This window comes from Macaca fascicularis, chromosome 14, assembly GCF_037993035.2.
Source record: "Macaca fascicularis isolate 582-1 chromosome 14, T2T-MFA8v1.1".
Taxonomy (NCBI): domain Eukaryota; kingdom Metazoa; phylum Chordata; class Mammalia; order Primates; family Cercopithecidae; genus Macaca; species Macaca fascicularis.
The window spans coordinates 128,344,796-128,363,190 of record NC_088388.1 but is presented as its reverse complement, the minus strand read 5'-3'; the positions used below and the strand labels follow the sequence as shown (position 1 = coordinate 128,363,190).

Below are 18,395 nucleotides of genomic sequence, written 5' to 3'. Positions count from 1 at the left end.
TTCTTCCTTAAGGGTCATTATGTGTTATCAGAAAGTCAAACAGAATTGGAGGAAAAGCAAACTTCCGCCCTCTCTGGTGGAGTCCAGGTCCAGCCACCTGCACACAGTGACTCCTTGGATCCCCAGACCACCAGCCAACAGCAGACCACACAGTACATCATCACCACCACCACCAATGGGAACGGAAGCAGTGAAGTGCACATCACCAAACCATGACTTCCGCCCTGGAGCTCGAATCCAGCACCCACCTCATGTCTGTTCTCATAAGTCTGAAAGCTCTGACACTTAGAGCTCTTTTGTAAGATTTATTATTCACTCAAGAGTCTGGAAACGACAGTTTTGTCTCTCATCCATCCACTGGGGTTTATTTTGCCAAGGTCATCTTTATCAAATTGACTCTTCAAACCCTTCGTTTTTTGCCACGGAACGGAGATCTTTCAGGGGAAAGTAGATTTCGAGATGGAGAGAATTTGCCTTGCTCTTGGGTTGGTCTTTTAACACACTGACAAGCCTTACTTTTCCTTTGTGGAAATATTAAGTGGCGTATTGTGTTCATACCAAAGGTGGAGACAGGATGTGCCAAGTCCATAGTTACTGGACTTCTTATTCCAAGCTGTGGCACCGAAGGAGAAGGGGCATTTTGTGGGTGTGTATTAGGTCTGAACTGCTTTGTCTTGTTTTAGTTTTCAGTAATTTAACAAAGGGAGCTTGTTGAATAAGAAAATGAAAATGATGAAACAAAAGCTTTGACAGTGACGTTCTGAAGCAAAAACTGTCATCTAAATTTTTCTTGCTGATTTTTTTTTTAACTTCCCTATTTTAGAAAACTGTTGTTAGGCTGTTGGTAGTGCTTTCCACAGATGCTGGTCCTCAGTGGATTAGGTCAGAAGCTCATGTTCTGATAGTTCTTCATTATTTCACAGAGGTGGACTCCCTGAAAGACAAAAGTCTGCTTGATGTCAGCAAAATCTAAACCCCTGCATTAAAACTTTGCCTCCCATTCTCTGGTTGTGGTGGTGGTAAGAAGGAGATATTGGTATCAAGAAAAATTACCAAAACTAGATAGATAGAGAGAGAGAGAGAGAGAAGAGAGAGAATTGAAATTTTGTTCTGCCTTGCAGGATCCATTTTATCATTCATTGGTAAAAGATATATTCCTTGACCAAGTGTACATTTAACTCTTGCTGACAGTGTTCAGTGTATTTTAGTACTTTTAATGCTGTCTTAAAATGAACATTCTTTAAAGTTGGATGGAAAGCTGGCATTTCTTATTTCTTAACACTTTTAACTTTAAACATATTGTAACTCATCTGGACCTTTTAATAAGATGATCAACTTCACACTTAGGGAAAAAATTAAAATGTGAGGAAAAGTTAAAATAAAGTAGTTATAAGGGATCTGGAAGAAATCCAGTCTTTATGAATATACTATTAGTTGGGCATTAAAAAATCAGAATACATTTTATCAACTTTTTGTGACATGCTAACACGTTTTTAGAATAATTTTGCATAGTAGAATTTATTACTCCAGGACAGAAAGACCTTACTTCATTTCAAATGAAGTTAATTAATTTACATTTCTGGGTAAAAACTGGTTCTATAAATTAAGTAGAGTAGCTTCTTCATGATAAAGACAGTTTCTGAAAAGTGAACAGTTCTGTTAAAAGAACTTTACTGATGGGTAGATTTCGCACTTTATTTCTGAGACCGCGTTCGTATAGCTATTCCCCAATGTTTGAGTACGAAGAGAACTTGAGAAAGTTACTTCATAAATACACAGAAACTGAAAATGGTCTCTCTGTCTTTGGGAGAAAGCTATTCAACAGAAAATATTGACCCTGCATTACAAAATACAGACTCGGGTTCCCTAAGTCCCACAGTGTAATGATTACAAATATCCTAGTGTCCTGTCCAGAAAGCCTTTCTAGGGGAAGAATAGTAGAATTTTCCAAAGGTCCAGTTTTAGCTTTTATAACTGAAATCTGGCCCTGTTATGTTCTTTTTAATTTGAACCATAAGGTATCTTCCCTCCCCTCAGGAATAACTTATTGGAAAACTGAAAAGAATCACTGAATGGAATGTTCATTTTATGGCAGTTATTTTAAGTTTTAAAATACACAGAGGAAAACATTGTGGAAGGACCTCTTTGTTGCTTTCCCTTCTAAGTTTTCTTCTTCTTCTTTGGTCCTTATGTGAAATAAAGACTCTCAAACTAATTTGTATATTATCAGCCAGAGATGCGGATGGCAGTCGAGCCAAGTCACGTGGCTTTCAGATCAGGTATTCTCCACGTTCATTCCAAGGTCATAGATTTGTAAAAGGACCTGGATTGATGGTAAATGATGAGCCATCAGAAAACTAAATTTGGAAAACATGTATGTAGCCAGTGTGGATATTGTGGCCTCTCTCAAGACACATTGACACTGTAGACTTCATTCAGTGCAGTGTGAGTATTTTGGAGTAGGTTGGATGTAGATTTTGTTTTTATTGTTGATTTGTACCGACAGAAATAGATATTTCATCATGTAAAATTCCTGTTTTTCTGGAAAAACCTATTGTTTTGATCTTCTTGTTTTCTGACTCGGAAGTATCCTTTCAAAAAACTCTTAAGATATCTAGGTCTAAAAAGCACTTCATGAGATGCTGAAGCTGACCCACTGGTTGAAAATGTTGACCCTATCCTGTTATTTAAATGTGAACATTTATTGTACATTCAGTGAGTTATAGTGTTAATAGTCTTGTGCTATGCAGCAGGTGTACAAATTAATAAATATATTTTTTAATAAGCCTGTTTGTATGCGTGAAGCTACAAGAGCTGTTTTTTTTTTTCTTTTAAGAATTACAACTTCTGGTTTCCAGCGTGGCATGCAGGAAGCACGGAAGTTGTTTCTCCATCCTAGCAGTAAGTAAGAAGCTGAGCAAGTGGAAAGATCAGCATCTCTCCTTAGATCCGTCAGAAAGTTGAGCTCACAGGACAAACTGCTGTCCCCAAAATTGGAAAGACAAACAGGCAAATACAGAGAATCGTAGCTTATAGAACAGAAACCCGTGAGAAAAAGATCCATGAGCAGTAACCTCTGTGAGAACCAGTGCCAGGTTAGGAAAACGTGAACTCTATTTGACAAATTGCTGCAGGCTTAGCGTGGAGAGCTCTGAGAAGTTAAAAACTCCAGGGAACTCAGTCACTGGAGGGGGGTCAAGGGAGACCCACACTTTTATCAGTTTTATCCCCAGGAGCTTGACTAGGTCCTCACAGTGAAATTCGGAGAAAAATCCCCACGTTTCCAGCAGAGGAAGGGGAGAAGGAACCATTTTGAAATACTCCAGAGTAGGCCGGGCGCAGTGGCTCACCACGCCTGTAATCCCAGCACTTTGGGAGGCCAAGGCAGGCGGATCACGAGGTCAGGAGATCCAGATCATCCTGGCTAACACGGTGAAACCCCGTCTCTACTAAAAAAAAAAAAAATACAAAAATTTAGCCGGGCCTGGTGGCCGGCGCCTGTAGTCCCAGCTACTCGGGAGGCTGAGGCCGGAGAATGGTGTGAACCCGGGAGGCGGAGCTTGCAGTGAGCCGAGATCGCGCCATTGCACTCCATCCTGAGCAATAGAGCAAGACTCTGTCTCAAAAAAAAAAAAAAAAAAAAAAGAAATACTCCAGAGCTTTCTGATCTTTCTATTGTAACAAGCACCTAACCTGCTGAAGTTATAGCAGAACCTCAGTCACCTGGAGGAAGGGAAATACCCAAACCCAGCTCATTCTAGCCATCGTCCCTCATCTAAGAGGGGATAACCGCATAGCACTCATGAAGGACACAGTCCAGAGGCACGGGGTCACCAGAACACTGAGGCCTCATTTAGGTATACAGAATGCTTCCCCGACCCCAACACCTTACCACCACATTGCTCAAGGCCTGCTTACAGAAATTCTCTCTATCTGGCACATCATAACCAGCTATCAAGAAAAACATTACAAGGCATATTAAGAGGCAAAAGACACAAGTTTGAAGAAAGAGAGCAAACATCAGACCCAGATTTAGATATGGCCCAGATGTTGGAATTTGCAGACTGGGAATTTAAAACAACTGTGATCAATATGAAAAGGGCTCTACTAGAGAAAGTAGACAACAAGCAATAACAAACAAACAATGTAAGGAGACATGGAAATCCTAAGAATGAGCTAAAATGCTAGAGATAAAAAATGAAGAATAGGCTGGGCATGCAAGCTCACACCTGTAAACCCAGCACTTTGGGAGGCTGAAGTGGGTGGATCATTTGAGGTCAGCCGTTCAAGACCAGCCTGGCCAACATGATGAAACCCTGCTTCTACTAAAAGTACAAAAATTAGCCAGGCGTGGTGGTGGGCCCCTGTAATCCCAGCTACTCGGGAGGCTGAAGTGGAAGAATCGCTTCAACCTGGGAGGTGGAGGTTGCAGTGAGCCGAGATTGCGCCTCTGCACTCCAGCCTGGCGACAGAGCAAGACCCCACCTCAAAAAAAAAAAAAAAAAAAAAAAATCCTAAGAAAGAATTGCTGAGCTTGAGGATATCTCAATAGAAACCTCTATAACTGAAAGACAATATCCAAAAACTGAGATGATGTAAAAAAGGTATAACTATGTCTCATGGGAATACTAGAAGAAGACAGAGAAAGGAACAGAAGAAATATTTGAAGCAATAATGATTGATAATTCCCCAAATCAATATGGAACATGAAACCACAGAGGCTCAGAGGACATACAGGGTAAATGCAAAAAATCCTTCAAAACACAAATGAACAAAAAATAACTTTTCTTCTGAAACTGTGCACACAAGGAGAGAGTGGAATGAAATGTTTAAGGTGTTGAGAGAAAAAAGCAGACTAACCTAGAATGCTGTACCCCATGAAATTATCCTCCAAAAGTAAAGGGGATTTGTTGCCAGTAGACCTGCCTTGAAGAGAATGTTAAAAGAAGAGAAGTTTTTCAGAGAGAAGAAAAATGATAAAAGTCAGAACCTCAGATCTACTTAAAGAAAGAGCATCATTATTACCTTTAATAACTAAAGGTAAAAGAAAAATCTTGCTTTTTCTCATTCTTCATTGATTTATTTTTCTTTTTACTTTTTTGAGACAGGGTTTCACTGTCGCCCAGGCTGGAGTGCAGTGGTGCAATCACAGCCCACAGCAGCCTTGATCTCCCTGGCTCAAGCGATTCTCCCACCTGAGTCTCCTGAGTAGCTGGGACTACAGGCACGTGCCACCACACCCGGCTAATTTTTTGTATTTATTTTAGTAGAAATGGGGTTTTGCCATATTGCCCAGGCTGGTCTCGAATTCCTGGGCTCAAGCGATCCACCCATTTCAGCCTCTCAAAGTGCTGGGATTACAGGCATGAGCCGTTGTGCCTGGCCTGTTCATTGATCTAACACATGACAGTTTGTTCAAAATAATAGCAATGATGTATACTAATATATCTGTATATATGTTCATATGTAAGTGAAATGAATGATGGCAATGATATAAGGGATGGGGGGGTGGGAGGGAAGAATTAGGATTATTTCATTATAAGATGTGCACGCTATGGCCGGGTGCAGTGGTTCACACCTGTAATCCTAGCGCTTTGGGAGGCCAAGGCAGGCAGATCACCTGAGGTCAGGAGTTTGAGACCAGCCTGACCAAAATACAGAATCATCTGGGCATGGTGGTGCATGCCTGTAATGCCAGCTATTCAGAAGGCTGAGGCAAGAGAATCTCTTGAACCCAGGAGGCGGAGGTTGTGGTGAGCCGAGATCATGCCATTGCACTGCAGCCTGGGCAACAAGAGCAAAACTCCATCTCAAAGAAAGAAAGAAAAAAAAGATATGCACACTATCAATGAAGTGGGATAGTGTTATGTGAAAATGTACTTGAATTAATTGCAAACTCTAGAGCAACCACTAAAAAGTAAAAAAAAAAAAAAAAAAAGTATTGCTGATATTCTAAGAAAGTTAGGAAAATAGGAAAATAGAATCATATAAAATGTTCAGTTAGAACCACAAAAGAGTTTAGGTGTGGTGCCTCACACCTGTAATCCTAGCACTTTGGAAGGTTGAGGTGGGAGGATCATTTAAAGCCAGGAGTTCAAGACTAGCTCAGGCAACATAGTGAGACTGTCTTTAAAGAAAATAAAAATATATATTAGCAGGGCGTGGTGACATGTGCCTATAATCCTAGCTACTTAGGAGGGTGAGGCAAGAAGATCACTTGAGTCCCAGAGTTTGAGGCTGCAGTGAGCTATATTGTGCCACTGCATTCCAGCCTGGGTGGCAGAGTGAGACCCTATCTCAAAAACAAGAGGCAGAAAAGGAGTGGAAGACAATATAGGAGCAAAGAACAAGGGAACACATAGAAAACAGGAACAAATATAGTCAGTATTAATCCAAATATAGTCAATGTTAACCCAAATATATCAATAATCACTTTGAACATCAGTGTTCAAATACACCGGTTAAAAGAGATTATCAGGCTGGATCAAGAAACAAGACCCAACTATACTTTGTCTATGAGAAAACCACTTTAAATATAATGACATGTAGGTTAAAAACAAATGGATGGAGAAAGATACACCATGCTAACACTAATCAAAGAAGGTGGGAGTAGCTATATTAATTTCAGACAGCAGACTTCAGACAAAGTTATCAGGGATAAAGTGGAGGCATTATATAATGATAAAGGGGTCAGTTCTCCAAGAGAACATAAGAACCCTTAATGGGTAAGTGCTTAGCAATAGAGCATCAAAACATGTAAAGCAAAAACAAGTACAAGGAAAAACAGAGGGTCATTGGTCTCCAACTATAATGGTGGAATCATCTCTCAGAAATGTACAGATCGAGCAGGCAGAAAATCAGTAAGGACATAGTTATGCTCAACACAAAGATCAATGGGAAATAAGATCTATAGACTGCTTCTTCTAATAATAGAGTGCATATTGTTATCAAGCATATGGAACACTAACCAGCATAGGACACATTCTGGGGCATAAAATACACTTAACAAACTTAAAAGAACACATATCATACAATGTCTGCTCTTATACCACAATGGTATTCAACTAGAAATAAAAAAGACAGCTGTAAATTTTCAAAAGACTTGCTGATTAAACACACTTCTTTATAACACATGAACCAAAAAAGACATCTCACATTAAAAAATATTGTGGGCCAGGCACAGTGGCTCATACTTCTTATCCCAGCACTCTGGGTGGCTGAGGCAAGACGATCATTTGAGACCAGCATGGGCAACATAGTGAGACCCCATTTCTACAAAAAATAATTTTTAAAAATTAGCTGAGCACAGTGGTCCCAGCTACTTGAGAAGCTGGGGTGGGAAGACTGCTTGAGCCTGGGAGGTCAAGGTTGCAGTGAGCTGTGATTGTGCCACTGTGCTCCAGGCTGGGTGACAGAGTGAGACTTTGCCTCCAGAATTTTTGTTTTAAACTAAATAAGAATAAAACATAAAAATGTTTGGGATGTTGTACTGAGAGGGAAATTTTATTATTGAACTCATATGGTAGAAAATAATGATCTAGGCCGGGCGCGGTGGCTCCCGCCTGTAATCCCAGCACTTTGGGAGGCCGAGGTGGGCCGATCACAAGGTCAGGCGATCGAGACCATCCTGGTCAACACGGTGAAAACCCGTCTCTACTAAAATTACAAAAAATTACCCGGGCGAGGTGGCGGGCGCCTGTAGTCCCAGCTACTCGGGAGGCTGAGGCAGGAGAATGGCGTGAAACCGGGAGGCGGAGCTTGCAGTGAGCGGAGATCTCGCCACTGCACTCCAGCTTGGGCAACAGAGCGAGACTCCATCTCAAAAAGAAAGAAAGAAAGAGAGAGAGAGAGAGAGAGAAAGAAGGAAAGAAAATAATGATCTAAAATCAATCATCTGAAGTTCCACCTTAGGAAACTAGAAAAAGAACAAATCCAAAATAAATATAAGAAAATAAATAAAAATTAGAGCAGAAATCAATGAAATTGAAAACAAGAAATCAATAAAGAAAATAAATGAAACAAAAATCTGCTTCTTTGAGAAGATCAATAAAATTGATGTATCCAGCCATGCTAAGAAAAAAGACTGAAATTACTAATATCAGAAATATATAGGCCGGGCACGGTGGCTCACCCCTATAATCCTAGCACTTTGGGAGGCTGAGGCAGGTGGATCACCTGAGGTCAGGAGTTTGAGACCAGACTAGCCAACGTAGTGAAACCCCGTCTCTACTAAAAATGCAAAACTTAGCCGGATGTGGTGGCAGGTTCCTGTAATCCCAGCTACTCGGGAGGGTGAGGCAGGAGAATCGCTTGAACCCGAGAGGCAGAGGTTGTAGTCAGCTGAGATTTTGCCACTGCACTCCAGCCTGGGGCAGAGTGAGACTTCGTCTCAAAAAAGAAAAAAATATATATATTAGGGGACTTCACTACAGATCACATGGACATGCAAAGGCTAATAAAGGAATACTATTCGAACTGTATGCGTGCAAATTTGACAACCTAGATGAAATAGACCAATTTCTTTTTTTTTTTTTTGAGACGGAGTCTCGCTCTGTCGCCCAGGCTGGAGTGCAGTGGCACGATCTCGGCTCACTGCAAGCTCCGCCTCCCGGGTTCACGCCATTCTCCTGCCTCAGCCTCCCGAGTAGCTGGGACTACAGGCGCCCACAACCGCGCCCGGCTAATTTTTTGTATTTTTAGTAGAGACGGGGTTTCACCGTGGTCTCGATCTCCTGACCTTGTGATCCGCCCGCCTCGGCCTCCCAAAGCGCTGGGATTACAGGCGTGAGCCACCGCGCCCGGCCCAATTTCTTAAAAGATATAGTCTGCCAAAACTCATAGAAGAGAAATAAACAATTGAACAGGCATATATATTTCATATATATACACATATATACATATACACACACATATACATATGTACATATATACACACATATATACATATACACATATATACACATACATATACATACATACACATATATACATATATATTTCATATATATATGAAATAAATTGAATCAATAATTAATCTTTCAAAACACAAAGTACCAGGCCAGACGTGTTCACTGGTGAATTCTACCAAACACTTAAGAAATTATACCAATTATCTCCAATCTTTTTCATAAGATAGAAGCAGAGAGAATACATCTTTTTAAAAAGTTTTTAGTTTATTCATCTTGTGAAAAATCCCCAGTGGCTGCAGATGGCATCACCTTTACTCCTTCAGCTTTTTGCCAGCACCAACATCGGCCTTTGCAATTCCCCTAACTTCCTTCACTCTGTTCTTGTGTTCCTTTCAATGCTTTCTCGAGGTCTTTTCCTTCTCATACAGGCCATGTCTTGCAAGTCTATGTTTGAGTTTATTTTTCTTTGCATAATCCAAGGAATCATAAAGCATGCCAAAGCCAGTTGTCTTGCCACCACCAAAATGAGTTCTGAATCCAAATACAGAGATGACAGCTGGTGTGGTCTTGCACATTTTGGCTAGTTTCTCCTGAATTTCTGTCTTAGGCCTATTGCCTTCCTGGGGTGAAGGACATCAATGAGCATTTGTTTCCTCTGAAGTAGTCGGTTGGTCATGGACTTTCTAGTTTGAGCAGCTACTGTATCGTTCATGATGGCGGTCTATCCTGAGACAGCCAGGGAGGAAAAGAGGATCTTAACTCATTCTGTGAGGGCAGCATCACCCTAATACTAAAATCGGACAAAGACATTACAAGAAAAAATACAGACCTATATAGCTCAAGAACATTGATGCCAAAGCCCTCAACAATGTATAAAAACAATTATATACCACAACCATGTGGGATTCATCCCAGGTATGCAAGGCTGGTTCAACATTTGAAAACAATTTAATGTAAAACACCATACCAACAGGCTAAGAAGAAATATCTCATGATCATATCAATGGACACAGAAAAACATTTGACAAAACTCTGAAACCCACGTATGATAAAAATCTCAAACTAGTAATAGAAGGGCACTTTTTCTGCTTGATAAAGAAGATCCACAAAAACCCTACAACAAACATCACACTTAATGGTGAGAAATTCAAAGCTTTCCTGCTAATATCAGGAACCAGACAAAGATGTTCCTTCTCACCACTGCTTTTTACCATTGTACCAGTAGTCCTAGCTAATGCAATGAGACAGGAAAAAAAAAAAAAAAAATATATATATATATATATATATATATACACACACACACACACACACACACACAGGCATACAGATTGGCAAGAAAAAAAACTGTCTGTTCACAGGTGACAAAAATCCAAAATATTAAAAAAAAAAAATGAACTAATAAGCAATTATAGCAAGGTTGCAGGGTGTGAGGTTAATTTAATTTTTTGAGACACAGTCTTGTTCTGTTGCCCAGGCTGGAATGCAATAGTGTGATCTTGGCTCACAGAAAGCTCTGCCTCCTGGATTCAAGTAATTCTCCTGCCTCAGCCTCCCAAGTAACTGGGATTACAGGCACCCGCCACCATGCCTGGCTAATTTTTGTATTTTTAGTAAAGACAGGGTTTCACCATGTTAGCCAAGCTGGTCTTGAACTCCTGACCTCCAGTGATCCACCCACCTTGGCCTCCCAAAGTGCTGGGATTACAGGTGTGAGCCACCCTGCCTGGCCAAGAATAAAAAAAAAATATCCTGGAACTAATAAGCAATTATGGCAAGGTTGCAGGGTATAAAGTTAATTTTAAAAAGTCAATCATATTCCTATATACCAGCAATGGACAAGTGGAAATTGAAAGGCAAAACATGATACCATTCACATTAGCACACCCAAAAATGAAATACTTAGGTATACATCTGACAAAATATGCACAATATCTATATGGTGAAAACTACAAATCTGACGAAAGAAATCAATGAAGAACTAAATAAATGAAAGTATTCATGGATAAGAGGACTTAATAGTGTCTGGATGTCAGGTTTTCCCAATTTAATCTATAGATTCAATGTAATCCCAATCAAAATCCCGGCAAGTTACTTAGTGGATATCAACAGACTGACTTTAGAGTTTACATGGAGAAGCAAAAGACCCTCAATAGCCAACACATTATTCAAGGAGAACAACAAAGTTGAAAGACTGCAGTACCGGACTTCAAGACTTAATATAAAGCTACAGTAATCAAGACAATGTGATACTGGTGAAAGACAAGAACAGTGCAACAGTATGGAGAGCCCAGTAGCGGACCCAGATGAATACAGTCAAGTGATTTTTGACAAAGCAGGAAAGGCAATGTAGAAACGATAGTCTTTTCAAGAAGAAGAAATGGTGCTGGAGGCCAGGCGTAGTGGCTCATGCCTGTGATCCCAGCACTTTGGGAGGTCAAGGTGAGTAGATTACTTGAGTCCAGGAGTTTGCAATCAGCTTGGGCAATGTGGCAAAACCCCATCTCTACAAAACAAACAAAAAACACCGCAAAATTAGCTGTGCATGGTGGCACATGCCTATAGTCCCAGCTACCTGGAAGGTAGAGACAGGAGGATTGCTTCAGCCTGGGAGGCAGAGGGTGCAGTGAGCTGAGCTGAGATCACACCAGTGCACTGCAGCCCTGGTGACAGAGTAAGACCCTGTCTCAAAAACAAACAAACAAAAAAAATTGGTGCTGGAACATATGGGGATCCACATGCAAAAAAAAAAAATGAATCTAGACATGGACCTTACACTCTTCACAAAAAGTAACTCAAAATGGATTATAGGCCTAAATGTAAAACGCAAAACTATAAAACTAGAAGATAACATGGGAGACAACCTAGATGACTTTGGGTCTTGTGATAACTTATTAGATATAACACCAAAGGCACGAAGAAATAATTGGTAGCCTGGAATTCATTAAAATTTAAAATTTCTGTCCTGAGAGAGAGACTGGAGAATGAAAAGATAAGCCACAGACTGGGAGAAAATATTTGTAAAAGACATACCTGATAAAGGACTGTTATCTAAAATATACAAAGAACAACGAAAACTCAACAATAGGAAAACTAAAAAATGGGCCAAAGTCCTTAAGAGACACCTCAGTAAAAAATATATAAAGATGGTAAAGAAGTATGTGAAAGAGGCTCTACGTCAGGGAAATGCAAATTAAAACAACATGAGGCCAGGTGCAGTGGCTCATGCCTGTAATCCCAGCACTTTGGGAGGGTGGAGTGGGTGGATTGCTTGAGCCCAGGAATTAGGGACCAGCTTGGGCAACATGGCGAAACCCCGTCTCTACAAAAAATAAAAATTAAAAACAAAAAAGAATACGAGACACCACTATGGAGCTATTGGAATGGGCAAAATTCAGAATACTGACAATACCAAGTGCTAGTGAGAATGAGAAGCAACAGGAACTCTCATTCATTGCTGGTGTGAATGCAAAATGGTATAGCTGCTTTGGAAGGTAATTTGGCAATTGGCTTGATTCATAATTGCCAAAACCTGGAAACAATGAAGACGTCCTTCAGAAAGCGAGTAGATAAAACTGTGGCGTATCTATTGGAATACCACAATGGAATGGGATATTATTCAGCACTAAAAAGAAACAGGAGCTATCAAGTCATGAAAAGACATGGAGGAAACTTCAATGCCTGTTACTATGAGAAAGAAGCCAATCCGAAACGGCTACATACTATGTAATTCCAACTAGACATTCTGGAAAAAGGCAAAACTATGGAGACAAAAAGATCAGTGGTTGCCAGGGATAGAGGAGAGGGAGAGATGAATATGCAGAGCACAGATGATTTTTAAGACAGTGAAATTACTCTGCATTATACTGTGATGGTGGGTAATGATGTATCAATGTAGGTTCATCAGTTCTTTTGTTTGTTTGAGACGGAGTCTCACTCTGTCGCCCAGGCTGGAGTGCAATGGCGTAATCTCGGCTCACTGCAACCTCTGCCTCCCGGGTTAAAGCAATTCTCCTGCCTCAGCCTCCTGAGTAGCTAGGACTAACAGGTGCCCGCCACCACACCCAGCTAATTTTTGTATTTTTAGTAGAGACGGGGTTTCACCATGTTGGCCAAGATGGTCTCGATCTTCTGACCTCGGGATCCGCCCGCCTCGGCCTCCCAAAGTGTTGGGATTATAGGCGTGAGCCACCAGGCCGGGCAGTGTCCATCAGTTCTAAGAAATGTACCACTCTGGTAGGGGATGTTGATTAAAGGGGAGGCGATGCATGTGGGGAGGTGGGGCGGGGAGTATTTGGAAAATCTCTGATCTTTCTGCTCAATTTTGTTAACTTTAAACTGCTCTAAAAAACAAAGTCAATCAAAAATTATAGTTTCCATTGTTTTTACTCTTTTTCTCTTTCTGGTCTTGTCACAATCGCAACGTAAGGGAAATATCGGTGACAACTATGGAGTGATAGTCCACTGCCATTTAGACGTGATCGTTTCTAATTCAAGAGCCTCTCAACAGTGTAACAGGAACTTAGGGCATTTGTGGAGCCAGCAGAGGAGCACAGATTGGGTGGTTTGGAAACCGCTCTTTTCCAGGAAAGGAAGAACATTAGCTCGGCCGGTCGGCTTCTCTGGTTCCATCCACACAGAGAACTGAGGATGGTCTCTGCGCCACTGCTGGGAGTACCTGGAATAATAAGTAGTGTGAAGCCGTACTAAGCAAAACCCAGTGAATAAGAGGAACACGATGGAGTTTAACTTAAAATGTGATCCTTCGATGTGTTTACTTTCTTTCTGGACATCGAGGGCCCGGGGACCGGAAGGAGGAATGAAGGAACTCAGAGGCACAGGCTGAGGTCGCGTTCTACTCATGTCCTCAACTGTAAAATAGGCACTAAGAGTGCATAGCTCACAGGGCTGCAGCACAAAGACGGTGGGTAGAAAGTGCTTAGCATAGGGCCTGGGGCAGGGTATGCTCTCTGCAAACCTCAGCTAATAGACGTGCCTTCGCTGATGAGCTATGGAACTTTGATTCGCGGTCAGGCAAACACAGGCACTATCTGGGGCCTCTGGAAGCTCCTACATCAGGTGAGACGCGCAAGCGGTCTGGAACCTGCATTCCCAGGCCCAGACGCGCGCAGGGACCTTTGCCGACCGTCGTGCCAGTCGCCCCGCTCCGGGCCCCGCCCGCTGTGGCCCCGCCCCGGCACCCTCCAGGCCCCGCCCCGCGCTGCCCCGCCCCTTCCGCCGCTCAGGCCCAGAGCGTGCGCGCACCCAGACTCCTTGCGGGAGCGAGCGCGTCCGGGACCCCGCGGCCGAGAAGGGCTGCGGGTTAGGGGACCGGCGCCCGCGGTTCAGGTGAGGGCGGGCAAGGGGCGGCGAAAGGGTTAAAGTGTCTGGGGGGAGTGGTGGGAGCGGGAGCAGGCGGCTGGGTCCGCGAGGTCGCTGCCCCTGTGGGCGTGGGGAGCGGGAGCGGGGCGTGGGGAGCGGTGCGACGCGTGAGGCTGGGGGTTAGGGTTAGGCACGCGTGGGGGAGGGGCGGGGCCGAGCCGTGCAGTGCTGAGGATGGGTCCCCGGCTTGGGCCAGCCCGGCGCGGGATTTGCTGCAGAGTTGACGGGTTTGGAGCCGGCTGTTGCTCCGGAAGGACCCGAGGGTTTAGCTTCTGCACTGGGGAGGGTCCAGCGGGGAAAGTTAGACCAGGTGCTGAGGAAAAGCCAGTGATGAGAGGCCGACAGGGCTTCCTGGTCTAGTGAAGAGGTTCAGAACGCACCAAGACCTGGAAATCCTGGGCTTCCGGGGTCCAGCTCCCTGGCAGCTGCCTGGTTTTGGTGTTTTGAGATTCTGTTCGGAATAGTGGCAGTGCAAAGGTTGTCACCGGACTGGATAAAATTTAGCTAGACATGCACCGTCTTTGAAGAAACTTGTGAGCAAGTTGTGTAGAGATAGACCTCCCAAGAGGCAGGTAGGACACTGACTTTGCAGCTGATAGTCTGTTCTATGCCAGTTCTGTTAAGAAGGTTTTATTCTGAGCATCAGGTTGCTTCTGCAATTTTTTTTGCTATTTTGAAATTTCGTTAAACTCATATACTATGTGCTGTCTCACCCGCTTCACTTATTTAGGCACAGGCATGGTCAGGATGTCATTTCACCATGTGCTGAAGGGCGATGATGGGGCAGAGTTGCTTGGGGACCACCCACCTGCCTTGACCCAACACTGAAGTTTTTGCTGTATCTTTACATGGATCTGAAATCTCTTCAAGGGAACTTGAAATAATTTAGTGGAACATGCTTCACTTTACGTGTAGTTATTCTAGATCTGTTATCATTTGAGAATTTTGGGAAAGAAAAGTACCTGTATTACGTAATTCACACTGTCACTCATCTGGAGATTATTCATTGCAGGATTTCAGCATTGGAAATAACGGGAGGGAGGACCCGGTCCCGCTTCCCTTCATCAAATAAGGAAATTGACACCTGGCTTGGTAAGATCTGTGGAATGTTACTGGCAGACCTTGGCTGGAATTCTGGTGTTTTGACTGTTAACATCCTTTTTTCTTTTCATTTTAGTGTGTTTTTTAGCCCACTTCGTGGAAGTAGGAGCTGGAAAGGATGGATTGAGTAAATGTTAGCAGAGTGATTGAGTTGAAGCTCCCTGTGGTCTTGTTAGCATTGTGCAGTCCTGTGCTGTCAACTTGACACCTAATCCCAGCCATCAGTCCGAAATGTTGTAATATGTAGTTTTCTAAAGGTGTTCAGCAGTGTTCAGTTATTACAGGAAGGAGAAAAGTAGCATTAATTTACGTGATTATACGGATCAGATGGACCACCTAAAGGCAGATTGGCCATCGACTTTACTGGTTGTTATGGTCAGGTGTGTGGAACCTCAGGAATTTATGTGGACTAATAAAGTCATATCAGTAAGCTTCCTTTTCATTATTTAAATGTTGCGAGGTTATACAAGAGGTATTATGTGTAGCATTAAGCACATGGGTTTGCAGGCAGGCAGACCTGAATTTCAGTACTGCCTCTGGGGTTGGGCAAGTTACTGACCTACTCTGATTTTCAGTTTTAATTCTGTTGTAAAAACCCATGACCCTACTTTGCACAGTTGTAGGAGTTAAATGAGATATGTGAAAGGCCTGGTGTTTGATAGGCCCTCATAAAGTGACCGTTAGCATTTGCATTTTACTAGTGTAGGTTGATTTTCAGCAAATTTTCTTTTGTGAAAGAGCAACAAAGAATATTCTTTCTCTTTTTCTTTTTTTTTCTTTTTGAGACAGGGTCTCTGTTGCCCAGGCTGGAGTGTGATCACGGCTCATTGCACCCTCTCCCTCTCGTGTTCAAGCAATCTTCCCACCTCAGCCTCCCGAGTAGCTGGGACTACAGGCGTGTGCCACCACGCCTGGCTGATTTATTTTTATTTTTTGTAGAGAAGGGGTTTTGCCATGTTCCCTAGGCTGGTCTCAAACTCCTGGATGAAAGGGGACAGCCCGCCTCAACCTCCCAAAGTACTGGGACTGTAGGTGTGAGTTACTGCACCCAGCCAACAACAAAGAATTAATTGCTAAAAAACAGTTGTTAAAGAATTACATTGTGGGAGAGTGATTATTGGTCTGGGAAGTGTAAATTATAGATTGTGATCTGTTTATCATTTAATCTCAGGCTCATTTTACTCATCTGTAAAGTGAAGGCATATGAAATTTATGAATTTAGGAGTTACTGTAGGAGCATTCTGAGAAAAGAACTCTTCCAGATAACACTTGAAAATTCCAGTGGGAATGCTGTGGTGAAAGGGAGGGAGAAGAGCTGTTTAGCTGTAATTAGGGTGCAAGGATAAGGTGTAAGAACTGGCTGGAGGCTGAATGTTTTTCTGGAGGAGTGTTAGCATCAGCTAGATCCCTGGAATTTCTGCCTTTCTGTCTCAAGATGCATGTCTTTGTCCAGAGTACCTGTGGAGAAGAAACAATGGATTCCTTAGACCATATGCTGACAGATCCTCTGGAACTTGGTCCATGTGGAGATGGCCATGGCACGCGCATCATGGAGGATTGCCTCCTGGGAGGCACCAGAGTTAGTCTGCCTGAGGACCTTCTGGAGGATGTGAGTAGTAATATGGTTGCGACCTTTTCCTCTCTGTCAGCTTCCTTGTAACAGTTATGGGAAACCTTTTCCACTCTACATTTCCAGTCTTTTGTGCTCCCTTTCGTTCATTTTCTACATTGCAGGCAGCCTGATCTCTTATCTTTTTTTAAAGTTTAGAGTCTATTTAGTATCTGATTAAGGAAGAAAACAAGCTGCATTCTGCATGTTTAATAACATGTCAAAATAACTTGATAACGTGATATAAGCCCTATTTTTAACAAGATAATTTTCATCCATTAAAAAAGGTTGTATATTTTAACCATGGAATACTACTCAGCCATAAAAAGGAATGAAATAATGGCATTTGCAGCAAACTGGATGGAAATGGAGGTCATTATTCTAAGTGAAGTAACTTGGGAATGGAAAACCAAACATCGTTCTCACTTTTAAGTGACAGCTAAGCTTTGAGGACATAAAGGCGTAAGAATGATAATGGACTCTGGGGACTTGCGGGGAAGGATGGGAGTGCTGTGAGGGGTAAAAGACTACACATTGGGTGCAGTGTACACTGCTTGGGTGATGGGCACACCAAAATCTCAGAAATAACCACTAAAGAATTTACCCATGTAACCAGACACTCCCTGTTCCCCCAATACTATTGAAATAATAATTAAAAATAGAAAAAAAAAGTAGAAATTATGGAAAACAAATATGAAAAAATACATCAGTGGGTGTCTTTTCTACTAAAACCAGAAGATTGTTCTGAGTACTTAATCTTCACTGTGAAATATTTGGCAATTAATTCCTCTCTGACGCAGTGTCTTACTGTGTTAGTAAATCTATTAGTTAACAGTTGCAGTATTTCTTTTAAATGTTTTTGTTGTAAACTTAGAGGCAGTCTCCTTTATTCATTTGGTTCTTTTTCAACTATTTGAGACACTTTCATTCCCTGATATTTATGAAGTACATGTTTATCACTAAATGGAGTAGTTTGGTTTACATTAATAATTTGATGTGTGATCTAAAAACGTAGTCACTAAGAGGGTGTGCACTGTGGTTACAGATTGATTGACAGTGGAGTACCATGGAGGCCGCTGCAGTGGTGCTGATGGTGCTAAGGCTGGCAGTGGAATTTCTGTGTAGGGCCTTAAGCCCCTGAGGGTCCTGGTGACTCAGGGAATCCATCACAGCCTGGGGTCATTCACCCCAGTTCACTCCTTTTGTCTGGCCTGGATTGCCCCATGCTTGCCCTCATTCCAACAACTGAGTAGGGACCCAGCAATCTGAATGAGCTGATCGTTGTTTATGTTCAGATGAGAAATGTCTGGACCACTTAAACTATAGCTGCTTTTCTGGCAGTCTTATCTGCAGGGCCCAAACTTAATAAACCATAGGAAATAGACTGTCATTCTTAG

General features: G+C 42.3%; 2 protein-coding genes and 1 pseudogene across 16 annotated transcripts in view; 2 read left to right on the top strand and 1 right to left on the bottom strand.

Moving 5' to 3' along the window:
* PRDM10 (PR/SET domain 10) overlaps positions 1–2,789 on the top strand; it is a 100,610-nt gene extending 97,821 nt beyond the window's left edge. For all 8 annotated transcript variants that reach the window (XR_010581078.2, XR_010581076.2, XM_065529229.2 and 5 more), the window contains one exon: positions 13–2,789. Coding sequence is in view for 6 of the 8 variants with exons in the window: in XM_065529229.2 (XP_065385301.1) it covers positions 13–216 (204 nt within the window). In the remaining 2 variants the exon portion in view is untranslated. The remainder of the gene's footprint in view (positions 1–12) is intronic.
* Positions 2,790–9,112: 6,323 nt separating this feature from the next.
* On the bottom strand, positions 9,113–9,730 carry LOC102143441 (small ribosomal subunit protein eS24-like; annotated as a pseudogene).
* Positions 9,731–14,182: 4,452 nt separating this feature from the next.
* Positions 14,183–18,395, top strand: part of NFRKB (nuclear factor related to kappaB binding protein) — a 33,825-nt gene continuing 29,612 nt past the window's right edge. For 5 of the 8 annotated variants that reach the window (XM_045369959.2, XM_074015639.1, XM_074015640.1 and 2 more), the window contains exons 1-3: positions 14,183–14,255; positions 15,301–15,380; positions 16,843–16,998. In XM_045369959.2, the coding sequence (XP_045225894.2) occupies positions 16,864–16,998 (135 nt within the window). In that variant the 5' untranslated portion in view covers positions 14,183–14,255; positions 15,301–15,380; positions 16,843–16,863. Of the gene's footprint in view, positions 14,256–15,018; positions 15,200–15,300; positions 15,381–16,809; positions 16,999–18,395 lie in introns of those variants that run through there. The other 3 variants (XM_074015637.1, XM_045369957.2, XM_045369955.3) reach the window with 2 other exon arrangements.